Raw genomic sequence first — 20,835 nt, forward strand, 5'->3', positions numbered from 1 at the left:
GCAAACACACGATGCAAAACGCCATAGACAAGAAACTCACGAAACTAGCATTAATGTTGTGGTAGTCATACCCCTTTAAGTGACAGATATTTGAACACACAGTGCAGCAACACATGTAGACAGACAATATAACAATAATCAAAAGCATATATTCTTTATCCTCTACAAAAAAAAATATTATTACTGCAACTTACTGAGCTGTTGTAACCGTCTTCCTCTTGTATATCTACAGTGGACCCCCGATATTAGCGTGAATAGCGAAAATGGGCAAATAACTGATGCTTATTGTAATTTCCATAAGAAAAAAAAAACTGTGATTGAGCGGGGGATCGGATTTATTTTAAAAATGAGTGGGGTTTTCCACGAAAAAAACATGACAAGGTGAATTCACAAATTACAAACCGTGAATATGTGGGGGTTCACTGTGCGTATTTAATATAGCGCTCCCTGGTGGCCAAGGCAAACAGACCAGAAGCTGCACAATGAATTAAAGGAGTGGTTCTCAAACTTTTTATGTTAAGTCCCGCCTACAAAAATACATGGCTCTCCAAGTACCACCATAGTGACAAATGTTAAAATACAGTAGCGTATTAGTCCCAGGGGGTCATTAAAAACAATCCACAGTTGTGAAGAGAACAGACTTGCATAATGATTGAATGATTAATTAAATGTCGGTATTGCACACAAAATGCAAATAAAATAGGTACCTAAATAAATGTTTGAAAACAAAGAATTATAAAAGATTAAATTCAAATGTATTGCTCTTAAAGTTACATATGAATCAACTGTACTTAACTGTACTGTACGTGATTTAAAAAAAAAAAAAAAAAAAAAGTTAAAGCCACTGTAACATTATGTACGTTTTGAACACATAATTCAGTGATCCTTCGCATACCACGAGAGCGAGCCCAGATGCCACGAGTGGTACTTGTACCACAGTTTGAGAACCACTCAATTACAACATGAAATCATGATGCACAAACTGATTATTCCATTCCATTTCAATAATGAAAGCTGATTTAAGCTACAAGTGTTTTGATTCACGAATAACTTGGTATGAAGCTCTTAAGTCAAGGCACCACTGTACTCCAAATAACATTCCAGGCTTGTATATAGTCAGGTGCTTGTTTGACAACTGTTGGTAGGTAAAAGCCGGGAACACGTATACACACACCTCAGCACTTTAACACACAACGGCAAAATGTGCGAGAGAAATGTTTACACTATCGGGAGATGTCTGCTTGACTACAAGGCACTGTCCCATCCATTTTCTATAGTGCTTGTCCTCATTAGGGTTGCGGGGGAGCTGTAGTTTACGCCAGCTGACCTTTGGCGAGAGGTGAGGTCCACCCTGAACTGGTCACCAGACAATCACAAGGCACATCTTGATGTCACTTGAAAACATGATCAATATTTTATATATATATATATATATATATTTATATATATATATATATATATATATATATATATATATATGAATAATAAGGGTGATTAATATTGTTGACACCAAGCCTGCTAGTTTGGGCCCCGTTAGTTGATATTGTACTTTCTAAAAACATACAATAATGACATCATTAAATAGAATGTAAAGAAATTAAACAGCGTTTTGCCACATTTTGTATTATATTCAATGGACATTGTGCTGCTCCCGATGGTGTGCGTGACTTGGCCACCAGTGGTCAGTATAATACGGACATATGGATATACTGTACTTTGAGACGGTCTCAGCTCCTCAGTCCGCCCGTAATATTAGTCGGTATTTTCAGAAGATAAAGAAAATATGCCTGTTGTTACATTACCCGTCTACATGTGTTACGCCACTGTTTGTGTTCAAATATCCGTTGCTTTTAGGGTTATAACATGGCGACAACCGTCTACAGCGTTGGCATTGATCTTGCGGACGTTAAGGCAAAGTTATTTGGTATAGACAAGGGATGGATGGAATACAATATGTCAACCATTGTGCAGTAAAATGAAATGGGGGGGGCTTAACAGCCGAGTGAGGGCGTGGCTAATTGTCACTAATAGCCTCGCTGTAGGCTTTTACCCATTTAAGGACAGCAGGTTGTCGTCCTCAAGGTGCCCTTCTGGTGAGCACTGTTTTGAATTCCCCCCCAGTGAGCCGTCTTGGCCCACTCTCTGTCCTGGATGGTGTAAACAGTGTTTTTTTTTTGTCCACGATGATAAAACAAAAATCTGACCATTCGTTCAGCTTCCAGGCAGTCAGGCCACTTCATCTCATTCAAAGTGATATTGTTGAGAAGAAAAAAAAAAAAAAGCTTGATCTCTGCAAAGACTCATATCTGTCTTCATCCCGCGGATCACAAACTCATCTTTTGTCTTTTGTCACACAATCTCATCTACTTAATGCTTCATAAGACAAGACATTCTTTCACCGTGTGTCAGGATGACTTTGACCGGTCACTTGAAAACAACGGGATGTGTCCCGTCCCATCTGGGATGGATTTGCTGCGGCGAGCCAGCACCAGATAAAGCCTGGTCAGTCCGTCATTCACTAACCTCAATACCTGCACTGCATTAGGATATTCTTTGACATGAATATTCCAAAATGGAGAAGTGAAGGGAAAGGATATGGCAACGCATCAAGGCCTGCTATGGCCTAATTAGTTAGGATTAGTTTGATAGGTGGAAATCATCCTTCCATCCATTTGCTACGATATAGCACTTGTCCTTGTTGGGGTCGCAGGTCAGCTCGAGCATAATCCCAACTGACCCATGTTAAGAGGTCGGGCACACCCTGGACTGGTTTCCAGCCAATTGCAGGGCACCTGTAAACAAACAGCCTTTCACACTCACTTTTAACACCTGGACAATTTATACTACCTGGAGAAAACCCACGCAAGTAAGGGGAGACCATGCAAACTCCACACAGGAAGGCCATAGCTGAGATTCGAACACAGAACCGACATGGAACTGTGACGCAGACTTGCTAACCGCTAAAACACCGTGCAACCTGTGATTATACAATAACAAAAAATTGAAAAAGAAAGTTGTCAGTGCTGAACATTTCAGCGTGACTACATTTTGCAGGACAAAGTAGAAGAGCAACTTTTCATCAACAAATTCACTTTCGGCATTTCATGTTACTTCACTGCCCCCTAGTGACATGGTCAGAAATTGCATGGTTTGTCAACATGACCAAAACCGGCCGTCCTCGACATACGACGTTCCCGGGTTACGAACGGATTTGTGTAATACGTGGTCACCCTCAGTTACCAAAGTATTCAATTCCACTGGTTACAATAAAAGATAATACAGAGAAAAGAGATAGATAGATAGATAGATAGATAGATAGATAGATAGATAGATAGATAGATAGATAGATAGATAGATAGATAGATAGATAGATAGATAGATAGACAAATATATAGAACAGTATTGAGGGGGAATTATTTTATTTAAATCTATTCTAACAAAAGAAAAAATATGTATAAAATTGTTCATGTATGTTTTTTATTGTGTATATTTTTATTTTTGGTTTTTACTGTGGAAACAATATATTTCTATATTTGATTAAACGGGAATATTTTATTCGTGCATTATTGTTTTCTTTTTTTGTGTGTTTTATGTTCGAGTTATAGTTTATTAAAAGGTTTGTGCTATTATTTATTTATTTATTTTTATGTTCGGTTTTATTTATACACAGCACTTTTGTCTCAGCTGCAAGTCGTTTATTTAAAGTGCTCTATCAGTAAAGTTTGAAATAAAAACATTACATGACAATTTTTTTTAACGTCAAACGTAGCACTTCCGGGTTGTTCTTGCGCCTCACTTACGTGCTTACGTAGGCAAGTAAGCCCCGCCTCCCATTGGCTTTGACGCACCAGTTACGTCTGGTCGTAAAAAATAGAAACTTCCAAGATGGCCGAGGCCGTGGACTCCATGCATTTCGCAGCCAACAGCCAAACAAATTCCCCCCAAGCGCTGTTAGCTAAACGGCCGCCGGAGAGCCGACCGCAGTGTTCCAGCGACATTCCCCCGCCGCCACCAAAGAAGGTTCGCGTGGAGGAGAAGCGGCCCAAGCACCGGAAAGTCAACGGAGAGGTGTGCGCAGATGAAAAACACAACGGGAAACCGAGTTGTGGGAGCCCACCGAAATGGAGTTTCGGCCCGGCCAAGGCGAGTCACTCCGCCGCCCCCACCACCACCGCCTCCGCCGCCGCGGTGGTGCTGCCAGGAGCAGCGACTCCCGCTCGGAAAATCTTCAAAATAAGCAACTTCCTCGCCTCGCCGTCCAAAGAGAAACGGGCGAAGGACAAGCGGCACAGGGAGAAAAGCGGCGAAGCGCAGCGCAGTTCGGCCGCGGCTGTGGAGAAAGTCAGCCCCGCTAGCTGCCATACAAAGACCGAGAACGGCGACGTGAAGACGCCACACAGAGGTGAGACCGAGCCCCGCCGCGCTCCACACTCTTTCCCCACTCAGTTACCGAACAAACTCCATGTTTTTGATCATAACATCTGTTGAAATATTACATAATGGGGCTTGCGCCGAAGGCCACTGTTGTGTATACGTGTGTGGGACGCATCAGGCCCCAATGCAATGCATGTGGACCACTCACACGTGGAAATGTTTGTCCCTTTATGACTTGAGCGTGGATATTCATAACATGGGTCACTTTTGTTGCCTTTTGTTGCCCCCACCACCACAGATCACAGCGGCAAGGACAAGGAGCGGGACAGCAAGAAGGACAAGAGCGGCAAAGATTGGAAAAACCACAAAGTGCCGCCAGAACGTGACGTTTCAAAGGAAAATGGAGAAGTGGTGTTCCCTCCTCAGAGAGGTATGCAAAAGCACCACCGGCTCTCATCATACCTTAGATTTACACTGCACATCCGAGTCCCCAATTCCCATTTAATGCCTACAGTGAACACAATCGGTGAAAATGCGAGATATAGAGGCCATACATTTTTTTTATGTAGTTGTACCCTCCTGTGCTTGTTAACAATGTTTAACTTAAACACACTGAACCTTATTAAAACACTCTTTTGTAGTTATTCCTTAGCATCTCTTCTCACTCTCTTGCTGTAAAGAAATAGCAGATTATCGTATGACATCACTTTGAGGGAAGGGATCGAAGACTCGCACAGTTTTCAAAATAAGAGGCAAAGAGTGCTTGCTTCAAGCTGTTCGTCATTCTCATTTGAGGATCACTGTAGAACGGACACCAAACAAAAGAGAAGTAATCATATATTTTAAAACAAAATGCTCAACCAAGCCAAATATTTTCATCAAAGGCTCGCCGCACACCGAGTGACGTCGCCGAAACCGACCGAACTGTCGCGCTGTGTGCGGGGTTCCGCAACAAGTTTTCATGAGGAGCCACTGGTTTTGCTATGACTCAAAATCTAAATTACGGTCTCGCAATGTTGCAGATTTAACAGCAAATCAAAAATGGACATGAGCTTTCACCAAAAAAGATTTTCAGGGTAGACGTGTTAGCGACACCCAACCGGCTGGTGGTGGCATACCAATACAGTATATACAGTATTGTGTTTAGCGACAAAGCTTAATTAGATTCATGATGTCATATGTTTCTGCGGTTAGAAAGCAAAGTGTAGAGAGTCTCTGTCGCCCAAATGGACAGAGGGGTGCAGCCAGTGAACAGGGTGATCGATCATTGCCGACAGCCTCTTAAAATATCCTCACTCTCTCCATATTTCGCCTGTTTCTTCTTCTTTGTGGCCAACCGCTTCTTTCCTGACAATCACAGCATGTTTTTGTGGTTCAGTAAAAAGATAACGCTGTACAGTATTTTGTATGTGGAGACTCAAAACTCATGCACATTATGCATTACTGCAAAAATAAACTGTTATTGGCTTAACCGTTTGGATATTCAGTAGAATACCTGATTGTACAAATATTCAATACCTGCAGCCCTAATTTGTACTGTCTTGTCCTCCCTCCCAGAGCCCATGGAGAAGCCCAAAGCCAGTTCCCAAGAAGAACTCTTGCTCAAAAAGCTTAAGAAAAAGAAGAAAAAGAAGCACAAAGACGGCGAGCGAGCCAAAGAGCGGCACGGCCGGCCCAAAATGTACCACCGCTCGTGCCAGACTGTTTATTCCGGAGTCTCTCTCGGATTGGCCGAGTTCCTCAGCCGAATTAACGGCAACAGCGGCAGCGGCGGGGGACTGCATCACAGCGTGCACCACCAGGACCCTCTTTCCATCCCCGCAGTGGTCAGGGACAGACTAGGCTACAGCTCACCGCTCCACTGCACGCCCACGCCGAGTCTTCCCGGACTGGAGTTCAGTCACTTGATCCACGTAGAGATGCAGGCCAACGGCGGCGCGTCTGTGGCGCACGCCTACAGCGAGCAGCTCTCGACCCTGTCGCCGGCCGAGATGCAGCGCTTCGCCCAGGAGTTTGTCACCCTGTCGTTCAGCGAGGACGGAGCCCAGGCGGCGTGTTTCGTCATGGGCATCATCCACGGAGCGGCGTCCTACCTCCCTGACTTCCTGGACTACTTCTCCTACAAGTTCCCTAACGCCCCGGTGAAGATGGAGGTGCTCGGGAAGAAGGACATCGAGACCACCACCATGGCCAACTTCCACACTCAGGTGATATTTTTGATGCGTTGTCCATTGATGAGTCACCTTGCTGTGTCTCAGGTTACAAACGGGTTGAACATTTCCAGTGAATTTCCCTGGGAAGTTAAGATGGGGAATTTTGGAAATACTCCAAATTGGAAGCCTTCCACCAGAATGAATGGGAGTTAACTGGGAATTGAGGGTAATTTAATGGTATCATTCATGCATAGATCGGAATGTTTTCTTTTGTCATAAACAGACATCCTTGCAAAATAGATTGCTCTCCTTGCCTATATGCGAGGGCATTACAGTACTTTAACTCATTGAGTGCTGTGGATGTTTGTTTGTCCACTGGAATCCAACAGTTTACAGCCACCGACGTATATTTGTCAATTACCTTTTTTAAACGGGTAGATGTAGAAGAGGGTCTCGCCCAGCTCGTCTGTGAAATTCATGTTTGGAAACCTGTGTAAAGACATCAATGACACATCCCTGTAGATGGCGGCATGACATCGCTTTGGATTTGAGGTCAATCTTGGCTTGTCTCATCGATTATGAGGGGGAGAAATACCAACACGTTGGAAGTCGGACATGTTTAGGCGCCTCACCCTGGAACAGAGTATGAATATGTATGCTATAAACAAGAGTGTGTGTCACGGTAGGTAGTAGAAAATCTGTGTCATGACTGAGAAAAGACCATGGAGTGAATGACACATGCCATGTAAAAAAGCCACTGACGCGCAACTCGAGCCATGCAGTGAGTCACCGTTGCTTACGGCACGTTTCTGAAAATAATTGTTTTGCCATCAAAAGCCCTTGCTCAGTCTTGTTTTTTTTTTTTTTTTTTTTAATAGTGTGAATTAGGGCTAGGCGATTAATTGAAATTTGATCGTAATTTTGGCTTTGCACGATCATAAAAACTAGGCTTTACACGATCAGGATTTTTGGGGCCGATCACTGATCAGCGAGTTTAAAAAAACGATAACCGATCCGATCACTTGATAGAGGAATGTGTACTTAAATGACCTGTTCATTTACTGTATATACTTGTGAACATAATTGCTCCAAAAATTCTATTGACAATAAATAATGTATATTTGTTCCTCTATTTATGCCAGTGAGGCATAGTGACAGACAGAATTAATGAATGGTCTTCTACTAGATGGCAGGAAGTAAATACAGTAACTAATGTATCCATTTTTTGTGAAATTTTTTTTGTTGGTGTGCCGTGAGATTTTTCGATTATAAAATATCTTCCATGGCATGACTGTGAGTGCGAATGGTTGTTTGTTCCTATGTGCCCTGCGATTGGCTGGCAACCAGTTCAGGGTGTACCCCGCCTCCTGCCCGATGACAGCTGGGATAGGCTCCAGCACCCCCGCGACCCTAGTGAGGAGAAGCGGCTCAGAAAATGGATGGATGGATGGACTTCACCCACACCGAAACTTTAGACCATGATTCGACAGAACGGCGGCATGTTTACGTCCAACCGTTCGTGGTACCGCTAGCTTGCTAGGCTACATAAAATGTTATTGCCCGCTTGCGAGCCGTATCGTATTCAAAGTATGTGAACATACCTCAAGCAAGCCTTAAACGAATATCCTCTCCTCTCCTGAATACCGGTGACAACCAACACACGTTTTTCCCCATTTTGTCCTTAGAATACAAAGTTGGCGCGCTCCACTCTTGTTGTCGTCGCCATGGTAACGGGTCTCATTTGAGTTGACAAGATAAAGCTCAATGATCGTAAAAAACGGGATGCGGTGGTATCGGAATACAATGTTTTATTGCAGTAGTCTGACAGTGCAATCGTGTAAGAGCAAATTTGTCTTATAGTTTGATCCGGGCAGTACGTGTTGGCTGTTCCACACCGCCGACATGTTTTTTTTTTCTTTTTCAATAACTTTATTGGCGGTCAGATATTTACAGGTCTATGTCAAACGACATGCGACAAGGCTAAAAATAAACTAGCTTTTGGATTCAAATATACTGTGCACGATGGCAACACGGAGTAAATGTCTTTTGCCGTCATTGATGGGATCGGTGAATTATGACATTAAAGCCGATCACCATAAAATGCTAATTATCGGCCGATACCGATAAAGCCGATAAAATTGGTGTAAAGTCTAATATAAAAATGTTTTATCGAAGTAAAATGATTAATGTGCAGCGGCGCAGGTTGTGTATGTAAGTTCCTGCGCTGTAAGCGCACCCTGAACGCACTCTTTGTTGCTTGTAGCAAGCGTGTTCGTCTGCCCTCCTTGAGCATGCTTTAACCTGGTTTTGACACCCCAGTTTACTGTAAAACTAAACGCACAACAAAAAGATTCCTCACATTGAATATTTAAGTACAAGATGCACATCGTTTTAGAAATCGCCAGCTTATGCCATCGGTCAATGGAAAACCCCAGTGACGTGATAGCTAACATTAGAATTAGATCACGGGAAATAATGAATATTTACACACAACTACCTGTCTGTGTGTGTTACAACTACCGTGGTAATATAACAATATTCACGGGCATATATTCTTCCCAGTCAGAGAAAAACAAGTTTAATGAAGTTTCATTGCGACTTTCTTCTTCAACGTTTTTTTAAGCTCACTGTAATACGCAGTTCCATGCATGCATCGCACCATACTGCCCCCGAGAGGCCAAAGTGCGTACAGCAGGAACAACAGGAACAGCAGATACAGTCATGGCTTTGTATAAAAAGACATGAAATTGCTGAATTTCTAACATGAAATCAGACTTAAATGTTCCCGTTTTAGGTTAATTATGATTACCAACATTATTTCTATTTGCTGATTGCCAGAATACTGAAAGGATTTGTTTTGTTATTTTACTTGTTTTGAATTTATTTTCTGGTTGTTCTATTAAGGACATTAATTCTAATAAGTTTTTAAATCAATGAATGATTGTTTATTAATTGTGATTTCAATATCAGTCAAAATAATTGTGATCATTACTTTTTCCATAATCGCCCAGCCCTAGTTTGAGGTTTCACAAAATTTAAAAAAAACAAACAAAAAAAGTAAAGTATTCGCGTCAAAGTCACTGTTCTGTTGTTGCTGTTGGATGTTGGAGTATTCGCATCTTTGTGTCTCAAAAGTGTTCTCCGTCAATTGACTTTCTGTTGTCGTACGATTACCAATCAACCAATTACCGGAGACAAATTCCTTGTGTGCTTTTTGGACATACTTGGCAAATAAAAATGATTCTGATTCTGATCGCCACTGACAATCACGAGTCTTGTCTGGAAGGTGTAGTTGTAGAAGATGAAATAGAGGAAGTGAGGCTAGCACTTAGCTTATTTGCTAAATTACATTGTGGTGGCCTTGTAATTTTTCTTGTGGTGAATGACTTGGGAGAACGTGTCTTGCGAAAGACTCAACACAACCAGTTGTTCCTCCAGAGCTTCCTAATAGGCTATCGTTTCGTTTCACGTTACAATCACGGGTCCGTGGCTCGACACAACTCGATGTTGACCGCACACATTAACGATTTCCTATTGTCATTTTTTAACAAGATTAACACTTAAGGTTGTCTGCCCTGATTGTTTTCAAAACCGATTTGGGGAGGAAAAATCTCTCTTAGCAGACCCCACACCACTTTTTCAGAGACATCTGAGACAAGACCACCTTTGCTGACTTTGATCAGAAGAGAATGAAAATGCTCAAATTAGGCCCATGTGAGAACCTTGCTTAAGACGTCTTAACAAATGCAAAAAAACATCAATCTTTCATTTCTATAGCATTTCCCCCTGGCATTCACAAGACTGTTAAGTTTCATAAGAGCAGACTTTATTGATTGTTGTATTGTTGCACATTTTGTGGAAAATATACAGTAGATGTGCAGCATTCTAAACAATTGGAGAATCCCAAAGGGAAAGGGTGGAGCTAGTTACACATCCCACATTGAAAACACCAATTGAGTGTTTAGAGTTCTGAATTGCAGCATGATGAACATGTTTGAGAGATTGCATTGAGAAGAGTGCTATGTCCTTTTGAAGTGCTTCTGATAGGCTATTGGACATGAGCATTCTGGGGTCTTATGATAGGCTATTGGACATGAGCATTCTGGGGTCTTATTTCTCTACACCAGATGGACAAAACATTAGAAACGGCTCTCCAACAGATGCAGTAAACCCCGACGCCACTGCAAACTACAAGCAAACGTGTTGTTAGGTTAATTCCTCTCTGACAGTCAATCAAAAGTGAGGATGTTACTCTAGCTTGTCCCAATGCCAAGCGTAGGCTTTCAGGCTGTTTGTCAGCTTTGAACGGTTTAACTCAACACACACACGCCTCCTATCTGTTGACTTTGTCAATAGAAAGCAAAAATGACAGCACATCATAATTAGCATTTACCAAAGCTAACATTCATTCAAAAGTTGGCCTTCTGTATGACATAATGCAGCGCAGCAATGGTTCTGCTTCAAATAGTTCCAGTGCATTACAATAGAATGTTTACTTCCATCTTCATATAAATTGCATAAAATATTTTTTCTACAGCCCCAATTTGTGATATAGAGAGACCATTAAAAAAAAAAATGTATTTGTAGTTTTATCAATCGTGCCTGTTCTCTCTCTCTCGGTGTCAAGAAAAAGGAGACTATCATATAACACCACTTTGAGAAAATTGCTCTCATGTAAGAGGCTAGCATCTTTGCTGCATGCTATGTCACTCACAGTTTGTTTACTGTAAAACTATTCCACAAAACAAGATAATTAAACATTGTACATTTAAAACTAAACCATGTAATTTCCTCTGCCACTAGCCTAATGTTAACATTGAACGCAAAACCCTTATAGGTGGGCTAATGTAAATTTGCATAGCTATTAGTCATTCTAAACCTTTAAACAACTGCTACAGGACCACACGGAGCAGCAACACATACAACAATACTCAGGCCTATATATTCTCTCCTCTGTGGGGACAATGACGATGACTGGAGTTAGGTTGGGGACCTTCTCTGCCTCTTCTTGCTGCTAATTATGCTGCATCTCTTCTAGTAGACCTCAGTGCTGCCTGGCACAACATGGTACTACACTGTTTTGGACTTGGCTGTATACTGTAAAACCCATTAAAAAAAAAAAAAAAAAAAAGACAATCGCTTGAAGTTTTCCAGTATAGCTGGGGTGCGAACGATGGACTGTGATATAGCAGGGCATCACTGTAAATTACGTTTTCTCAATGCAAATAGAAGCAATGGTGTAGGGACAAAACCCAATTATTTTCTGAAACATGTAAACAGGATAAAGCATGAAATATTCTGTAAGAAAATGCAGTCAATATAGTCAATAGTTGGGTTGGTGCAGTGATTCTCAAAGTGTGGTACTCGGTGTGTTTGTGTGTGTTATGTTCTTGGCAACGAATGCATGAAACCATCCCATCTCAAACTCAATCTTACAACGCACGACACCTAATTGAATCACAATTTGATTTCATTTATGTTCAAACCGTACATAGGGTCGTAGTAGCTTACCATAATATTAAAAATATGTTTAGGAATAAAGTTTCTTTCTTGTTTATGATTAATACAGTCTACGCGACTGCATTTTAATGTTAGTACTTGGAGAGCCAAGTATTTTTTAGGTGGTACTTGGTGTTTATAAAAAAAAAAAAAAAACGGTGGAGACCCACTAGTATGTATATTTTGCAGATTTTGCTGTCATGTGTGAAATGTTTGTAAAGAGCTGTAACACAATCCATATGTCAGAACCTAACACCCATTTTAAATCTTTTTTTAAAATTATTTCCAACATAGAGGTTCTGCAAAAAATGTCGACTTTTCTTTGACTATGTGCAAAAGTTTCAAAGAAGCAAGAATGTAAATTACACATCAGCACTTTCTAGATATATTACGAAGCGTCTAATTATATCCACGGCGGACCGCTGCTGCGTGGGGCTCGATATGACTGCACTGAAATTATATTCCGGTTTAGCAGCAGCCATAAAATGTGCCTCCCGTGCAGTCACACATGGAGAGGCATCCATTTAGGTCACACTAACCTAAAATGATTCCATCCAGGGGCCCCTCTCTGCGAAGAACATTTGCCAAGGTCTCCCTTGTAGGGCTTTGTAATCAGATTACTTCACCCCTTCCGTGCACCAACACGACAACGTGCGCCGGCTCTCTCGTGACGCTCAACTATTAGCATATTTTCTTACTTGAGCTCCGATGGGATTCATGTATGCCCTGATGATTTTTGGCAAAGTAGCTGCAAGTGAGCGGGGGGGGGATTCTTTGGCTGCTGTCCTCACGGGTTGCAAAAGCGTTTGGATACACTTTGACGACTAGTCCCGGCCTAGACGCACTGAAAACAGCTAATACGAGACTTGCATCTCAAGTTCTTATTCTTGTTGTATTAGAAACAGCTCGCAGTCTGATGCAGTGCAAACTAAAACCACAAATCTAACAAAGGCTGGATTCACACTCCATGCTTCAAGTGACACACTTTTTCTTTTTTTTTTTTTTTTTTTTTTTTTTTTTTTTTTTTTTTTTTTCCCCTTCTCTCGAGTGGCACAATTGGAATATTTGTTCTGGCAGCGTACATGGAAAAGCACTCATGGACTCTGATGTCTTCAGATCTGATTAGGCAGTGAAATACTGAAGATTTTTTTTGTGGTCGACTAATGTGATGAAAAGTCGAGTTTAAGTCAATTCATCGATTACGTCATTGATATTATTTCAGCACCGTACAGCCATCGCCAACCTTTTTTGCACCATGGACAGGTTTCATATTCGACGGACACAAAGCTGTGTTGTAAGACGGGACGTCGTAGTCAGGCTAAAAAAAAAAAAAAAAAAGCATTTCTCTGCTCCGCTGTTTATATTTTACTTGTGCTTTTATTATATTTGAGGACGGACTTGAATTACTGATTCTCAATCGTCCAGATCATGGTAATCCGCAACGGTTGAATCGAGGCAACTAGATAGACTGTTCTTGTTTGTTGAAGACATTTCACCTTTTAAGCCAAAAGGCCTCCTCAGAACCGACTATGCTTTTGCTATAATTAATATTTACAGCATTTTTTTCTTCTGTGTGTTTACTGTGTTTGTGTTGTTCTGGGCAGACGTCATCCATACACTTGACGACACGTCAAGTGTGTGGATGACGTCAAGTCTGTTGGATTTTTTTTTTTTTATCCGCATTTGCAGAAGGTATGATTCCAATCTCAAAATATCCAACTCCATGTTTTTTTTTTTGTTTTTTTCCCCCTCTTTACGCTGCCATGATTTATAACCCAATTGTGCCACTTGAGAGCAAAAAAAAAAATAATCCAGCACAAAAGTGCAATATACATGCACTGGCAATAACATTTACTTGCACAATGTTGTGGGATTTTCATTTAACAAACGTGTCATCCCTTGCTTGCTACATCGCGGTTCATCATTTGCGGCCGTGCTTTATCGCAAATGTTTAGGTGATCATTTGTTTTTACAGGGTTAGCTATTAAAAAGGTTTCTCAATTATGGATTTTTACCTTTTGTGGGTTGAGGGTTAATGCATCCGGGAACTCACTGCCTGTTTATTAGGCAGTGAGTTCCCGATAAACGGGAACTCACTGCCTGTTTATTATTAATTGGTGTGTGGAGCACTGAAGCATCCCTGGCCTATCCTAATTTGATCCAGTTGATTTCCTGTCATCTTGTGACATGTAAAATAAAGTTAATAATGTCCACCTGCCTGCTTAAAATTGTCTGCGTCTCCTCAGGTGAAGCGGACATACTCCCAGGGAACGTACCGGGCCGGGGCCATGCGGCAAGTCAGCCTGGTGGGCGCCGTGGACGAGGAGGTCGGGGACTACTTCCCCGAGTTCATCCGCATGTTGGAGGATTCTCCCTTTTTGGCGGTAGTCATTTATTCAGTCATTCTGGAAGCAATGTGTAGCTACAGTAAGGTTGAAAAGGGGGTGAAAATTTCTGGCAGATTTTTCCAGAAAGTTTCCGTTAAAGTTGACCTGGGGAATTTTGGAAATAATAAGCATAAATACCATCAATTTGGCAAATTCCTGGTTTATTCCTATAAATTCCCATGGAAAGTTTCCAACTGTGAAAATTCCTGAAATTTTTCAACCCTAAGCTACAGTGTGTCTGACACATTGCATCGCTTGATTATCATACGTTTTTCCACAGCGGACTCTGCCTTGGGGAACCTTCTCCAGTCTGCGGCTGCAGAGCCCCACAGAGAGCGACGACGGCCCCATCATGTGGGTCCGACCCGGAGAACAGATGATCCCCTTGGCCGACATGCCCAAGTCTCCCTTCAAAAGGAAAAGGTGCGTTCACTTGTAGGGTTGCAAAGAGGTGGGCTTTTTTTATTTTGGAAAGCTGCGGAATTTTGGGAATATTTCAAGTCAGAAACCTTCCTCTGGAGTGACCTGGCAATTTAGGGGGTGAATGCAAAGGTATTATATTCAAGCATAAGTATTAGCATGTTGTTTCGTCATTTGCATGCATCCATTCAAAATCGTTAGAATGGCAGCCACGCTTCTGTCAGACCGCACCAGGCTACAGTAGCAGCTTACCACCACCAGGGTGTGACTGAGAGGTGAACGAATAATGCGTGAAATTGTAAAATGCCTTTGAGTGTCTAGAAAATATGAGTGTAATCCATTATTATTTATTCAATGTAATTTAAGCAAATTATTTCAGAAATGTGTGTCAAACCGGAAGTCCTTCGTAATAATCAGTACACAGGAAGTATCTCTCAGTTCATTAGATGGTCCAGGTGTACCAAAAACTCCACTGATGTTCTCATAAACTAAAGAACTCGTTTGTGTCCGGTTAACATTGTAAACGCTTGCGTCGCAGGTCCACCAACGAGATCAAAAACCTGCAGTACCTGCCCAGAGCCAGCGAGCCCCGCGAGATGCTGTTCGAGGACCGGACGCGAGCCCACGCCGATCACATCGGTCAGGGCTTCGAGAGACAGACGACCGCCGCTGTCGGCGTGCTGAAGGCCGTCCGCTGCGGAGAGGAGTGAGTGCACCCGCTTTTATACCGACTTGTTACTGGGCCTCACAACCCAACGTAGTAACCCCCTTACCAGAGACTTGGCCCGTCTACGGCTTACTGCGGTTTTTTCTTTTTTCTTTTTTATGTTTTTTAGTCGTTTACCACATCTTATAAAGGTCCCCTTCCATCAATTATTATTATTTTTATTATTATATAATCTTTGATGTCCTTTCATCAGGTTTGCAAGATAATTCGGATTGAAAATGCCCAGAATGTCCTTCATGTTTACTAAGAATTCAGATTAGCTGTTTTTGCCACGTTACACATCACCTAAATAATGACGACGAGACGAGCACGTATTGCCTGCATTTGTGTTTTTCACGTACTCCAATCACTTGGCGTGGTACTTCTTGAAGTCACTGCACGGGACGGGCCAGCTGAGGAGACACGGTTTCTGTTTACAGTACTTCCGCCGTAACTTCCACAACTTGCAAACGGAAGTGGAGTAGGAAAAGGTCGACTCCAATTGGTTGTTGTCACGCACATTTCCGCCATGTTTGATCGAGGAAATGCGTACCAGCTAATCACCGTAATCCACCTGAAACGTAGCGTGATCACTTAATTGCCCAGCCAGTTTTTATAACGAAACCGTCTAGCGGCATTCATCTCTCGCGCGCAGTTTGGTGACAATAACCGCAAGCTTCGCTATTTATCCGCGATTACATCCAACATTTCGAAATGTAGTTAAGTATTGTTGTAAACCACAACAGATGTATGGTTTTATGTACGGTATTTGCGTGGCTTGGCAGCGGCGGGTACCCAGCCGAGTCGCACGCTCCAAACGCGGAAACAGCAGTGTGTGAAAGCTTATGTTTACAAAGTCGTCCGCCACGAAATGGGCCCGAACACGGCGCAATTCTGGTTCCGAAATGCTTAGGAATTTCTCCCAAAATAAATGGAAGCCATTTATTCCTTAACTCATCAAAACTTTGCACGTGACGCAGCCGCGTTGTCACTCAGCCAATTTTTTCTGAGATGAGTGGGCGGGCACGTGAAGATCGAGTTACTTGCTACGTCAACAACACACAGAAATCTGATTTGGGCGTATTGCAAGCCTTACGCTGTTTAAACTTAAAGCAGGTCACAGACTCAATTTGACCGATGTTATGCATAAAACGGCAGAAAAAAAGGGATTTTGATGGAAGGGGACGTTTAATACAAATAAACTCAGCCCACATCTAAAGATTACAAGAAATTATTTATTTATTTATTTTTTTTAAATTTAAAAGTAAAAATAGTTGCATGTGAAAAGTTGTCCCTTTTTATATTCATGTAAAAAAAGTGAAATTAAAATGTAATTACACTTACATTACTATTTTTGTCATCTTTTTATAGTAAATTTTTTTAATTGAAATAAATTGACATTTTTTACAGTTGCATTAAAATAAATTTCATAACAAATGAATTTAATGTAATTAAAATCACTAGAAATTAGATTACAATGTTATTATAATTGCATTAATATTAAAACAACTTTAATGCAATTTAATTTCATTAAATGAAAATTAGATTAACTTCAAGTATTGTGATTTTGGGTTTGTGTACATTTAAATTTAAAAAAAAAAAAATGAAACATTTGTCTTGAATTAAAAAAAAAAAAAATCCAAGTGAAAAAAAAACAAAACACATACATATGGAATAGCATTTAACGAATAAAGTAGTCCTCTCTAAAACAAAACAAAAAAACAAAAAAAAAACATCTTAAACACCTTTTCGGGAAATGTCTTGCTGCACAATCCCAGCTGGCCTGCGCACGCTTATGCTGAGCGCGTGTTTGTGTTGCAGGAGCGACACACCTGCGCGCATCACCAAAGACGTGGTGTGCTTTCACGCCGCAGACTTCCCCGACGTGGTCATGAGGCTGCAGCTGGACCTCCACGAGCCGCCGCTGTCTCAGGTGCGTCCAACAAAAGAGCCACAAAACGGCTGCCGCTTCCACCCCAACGGTGCTAAAGCCGTCCTGTGTACGCTGCAGGATTTGTAATGCTAACAACATGTGAAAAATAACATCTAAATGTCCGAGTTGTTTTGCTAATAGACCTTTTCACCATGACATCACATGCGCTTCTGGGTGACAAAAGCTCAAGCGTGCTCCTGGTAAACAAATGATCATATTTCATTTGACCAAGGCAGAGGGATTGAGAAAACGGGGTCAATGGCTTGAATGATTTAGCCGTCTTCTCGCCCGGTACTGAAACGATGAGTTGAATAACTTGAATCTTTCAATTACTAAAATAGGTCGATGCAAATTCTCTGCATGGAAAGCTGCGCTGTGATTGTTTTTCCAGACAGACTTAGTAGTTTTGTCATTTTAATACGACATCGTCGCTCTCGTGCGTCCGCAGTGCGTCCAGTGGATCGACGACGCCAAGCTGAACCAGCTGCGGCGGGAGGGCATCCGCTACGCCCGCATCCAGCTCTACCACGACGACGTCTACTTCATCCCCAGGGGCGTCATCCACCAGTTCAAGACGGTGTCGGCCGTCTGCAGCTTGGCGTGGCACATCCGACTCAAGCAGTACCACCAGCACGACGCCGCGGAGGAGGAAATGGAGAAGAAGTGTGCGCCTAGCGACGTCACTCTGCATATCAAAGAGGAGGAGTTGGAGGAGAAGGTGATGAAAGTGGAGGAGGAGGCGGAGGAGCTCCCGTCACCGCCGCCCTGTAAGGAGGAAGATGAGTCGGAAGCACTGATGGAGGAGGCGGTGGTGGAAGAGGTTAAAAAGGAGGAGGAGCAGGAGGAGGAACATTGTCCAGGTGAAGTCCAGGAGGAAGCAGGCACCGACTTAAAGCCACCGCCGATCAGGAAGGAGAACCACAGCGAGGAGGAGAGGCACCTCAAGAGCACCAAGAAGGAGAGAGGGCGATGGGAGAAGGAGGACAGGAGTAAAGAGGAAAGGGAGAGGAGTAAAGAGAAGAAGGACAAGAATAAAGAGCGGGATAGGAAGCATAGAGTCAAGGATAAGGAGCGGGAGAAGGTAAAGACAGACGTAATGGCGGCGGTGAGGAAAAAGGACAAGGAGCCCGGGGGCGGAGGAATCGGAGTCTCCGTTTTGGCTCTCAACTCCCGGCCCGAGGAGACGCGAGACGGCTGCAAACACAAGTCTTCGCAAGGCAAGAAAGAGAAAAACGGCCACCGGTCGGACGCCTCGGCGCCCAAGTCCGACGCCAAAGCCTCGCCCGACAAGCCGGCTCAGCTCAGACGGGACGGCAAGAAAGCCGAGCCCAAGAAGCCCCCCAGGACGCTCATCACGTTCGATCTGTTTAAGCCGATGGACGCCCGCCAGACGGTGGCGCTCTCTTTTAAAACTCACCACCACCCGCACCGTCACGCCAACGCCAAGCCCGCAGACAACCGGACGCTGGTTCCCTTCAAAGGGAACAAAGTGAAAAGCGGGCCGCCGCTTCCGGACCCCCAAATGCAGCAGCAGACAGCGCTCAAGCAGACCCTCAAAACTCACAAAGACTTCCTTGTATGAATGTCTGTTTTTCCACTGCGACCCTTTTCTTGGTGAGCATTCCACACACACACATGCAAACTGCTCTAAAACAGTTTGGGATATTCGGCTTTGGGGTGAAATTTCAGGATGACCCTAAAATGCACTAACTAGATCCTTTACAGGTGGATTAAATTTGCCCATCTGGTTCAATGTTTCAGTACTTTTCGCACAACGTGCCGCTCTCTAACAAGAAGCGCAACTGCTAAATTCACAACAGTTTCCACTGATGTGCCTTTCTGTGACTCCTCCAGTCTCTGTCGGAACCTGCCAACGTCACACGCTATAAGAACATCCGCTTTGAAGCATTGCAGTAGCGAGGCTTACAGAGCTTCCAGTGTCACGAGACTGGAGGAGTCACAGAAGGGCATAAAAGTGGGCATCCTTGGAAACCGCTGTGAATTCTGCCGTTCGGCACCTTGTTTCAGAACAGCGAGTTGTGCAAAAAAAGTACTGTTTGGACAGTTTTCAAATCAAGTTCACCTGTAATACTGGTCGTACTGCTTTTTGTCCTGAAATGTTAACCTAAATCTGCAAATTTCTGTTCTGAAACAAGGCACTTGTTCCACAACGGCAGGCTGTGCAAAAAGTACTGAAACATTGAACAGTTTTCCAGTTAAGTTCACCCGCACAGGTTGAAGTGCGTTTTTGCCCTGAAATTTCACCCCAAAACGTCTCAAAACGTTTTCTGACTCGTGTACGAGCAGGATGCACTCCCGCGTATTCAAACAGAGGAAGACGAATGTCAGCTAAGTAGCTCGCCTCGCATTTGATTTGTTTCCCGAATGTACCGCCGGCGTGTGCTCAGTGCCTGTGCACTCTTTGACTTTTCTTTTTTTTTTTTTTTTCTTTTTTTTTTTATAAATAGCACCTACCGAAGGTACGAGACACTCTTTAATTTTAAAACAACCACACCCACAAAAACAAAGTGAAATGGCTACACAATAATGAGCTTCTACTGAATCATGTTTGCCGTTATATTTTTTTCAAGGATTTGGGTTTGAAACACTCCACAAATGCTAGCGCATTTTTTCCCCTGACGTGACTTCCAAGCCAACACTGAGCTGTAAATGATAATGTACCAAAAACTGTACAGCATAAATAGATGTTATTAGCACCCACGTGAGGAAATCTATACAGAAATTGCATATATTTTTTTGTAAGACGAGTTTTATTTTCCATAGAACTTATTTATATCATTTAAACTGTCTTGTTTTTATTTGAGGCCAACGTTGTTGTTTTTTTTAAAGTGTAAATACATTTTATTTCCTAAGCTAAAACTTGGTAGTGTGATTTATACTCTGATGAGAACCTCAATAAATGGTTCAAAAATATGGATTTTGCTCATCAATATTTGTCATCATGGCTCATCTAGTTCTCTTTCTGAAAAATGTAAATGCTGCCTTTTTAAAGAGCAAATAACGGACATAAGTTAACAAATAGCTCTAAAAGATTAATTGCTAATGCGCTTCAAAGTTAAATTCAACTGAAATGTACTTAAACGTACTGGATTAAAAAAAGAAAATAAGTTGAAGACATTGTAACGTGCAGTTCGTAACAGAATTGATTGTCCCACACTTAGAGAAATCACTGGTTTAACATATTAACTGTACCAACAACAACATAAATGAAGCAAAACGCAAAATATACACAAGAATGTGTGTACACAGTGCAGTAGACCTTGAGGCGGCTATCGACGATAAATGTTCTTATTAATCATTTGTATGTGCTCCGCAAGGCACCAGGTGTGCGACAAGGACCGT

At 42.4% G+C, this 20,835-nt stretch overlaps 1 protein-coding gene across 1 annotated transcript; it reads left to right on the forward strand.

Moving 5' to 3' along the window:
* The first annotated feature begins 3,847 nt into the window (after positions 1 to 3,847).
* Positions 3,848 to 19,883, forward strand: LOC133403082 (lysine-specific demethylase RSBN1L-like). Its single transcript, XM_061677598.1, has 8 exons — positions 3,848 to 4,402; positions 4,673 to 4,804; positions 5,932 to 6,581; positions 14,273 to 14,410; positions 14,694 to 14,836; positions 15,372 to 15,539; positions 17,361 to 17,472; positions 17,921 to 19,883. The coding sequence occupies exons 1-8, from the start codon at positions 3,886 to 3,888 to the stop codon at positions 19,052 to 19,054; spliced, it is 2,994 nt and encodes a 997-aa protein (XP_061533582.1). The 5' UTR covers positions 3,848 to 3,885; the 3' UTR covers positions 19,055 to 19,883.
* The last annotated feature ends 952 nt before the right edge of the window (positions 19,884 to 20,835 follow it).

Source organism: Phycodurus eques, chromosome 5 (assembly GCF_024500275.1).
Source record: "Phycodurus eques isolate BA_2022a chromosome 5, UOR_Pequ_1.1, whole genome shotgun sequence".
NCBI classification, from domain to species: Eukaryota; Metazoa; Chordata; class Actinopteri; order Syngnathiformes; family Syngnathidae; genus Phycodurus; species Phycodurus eques.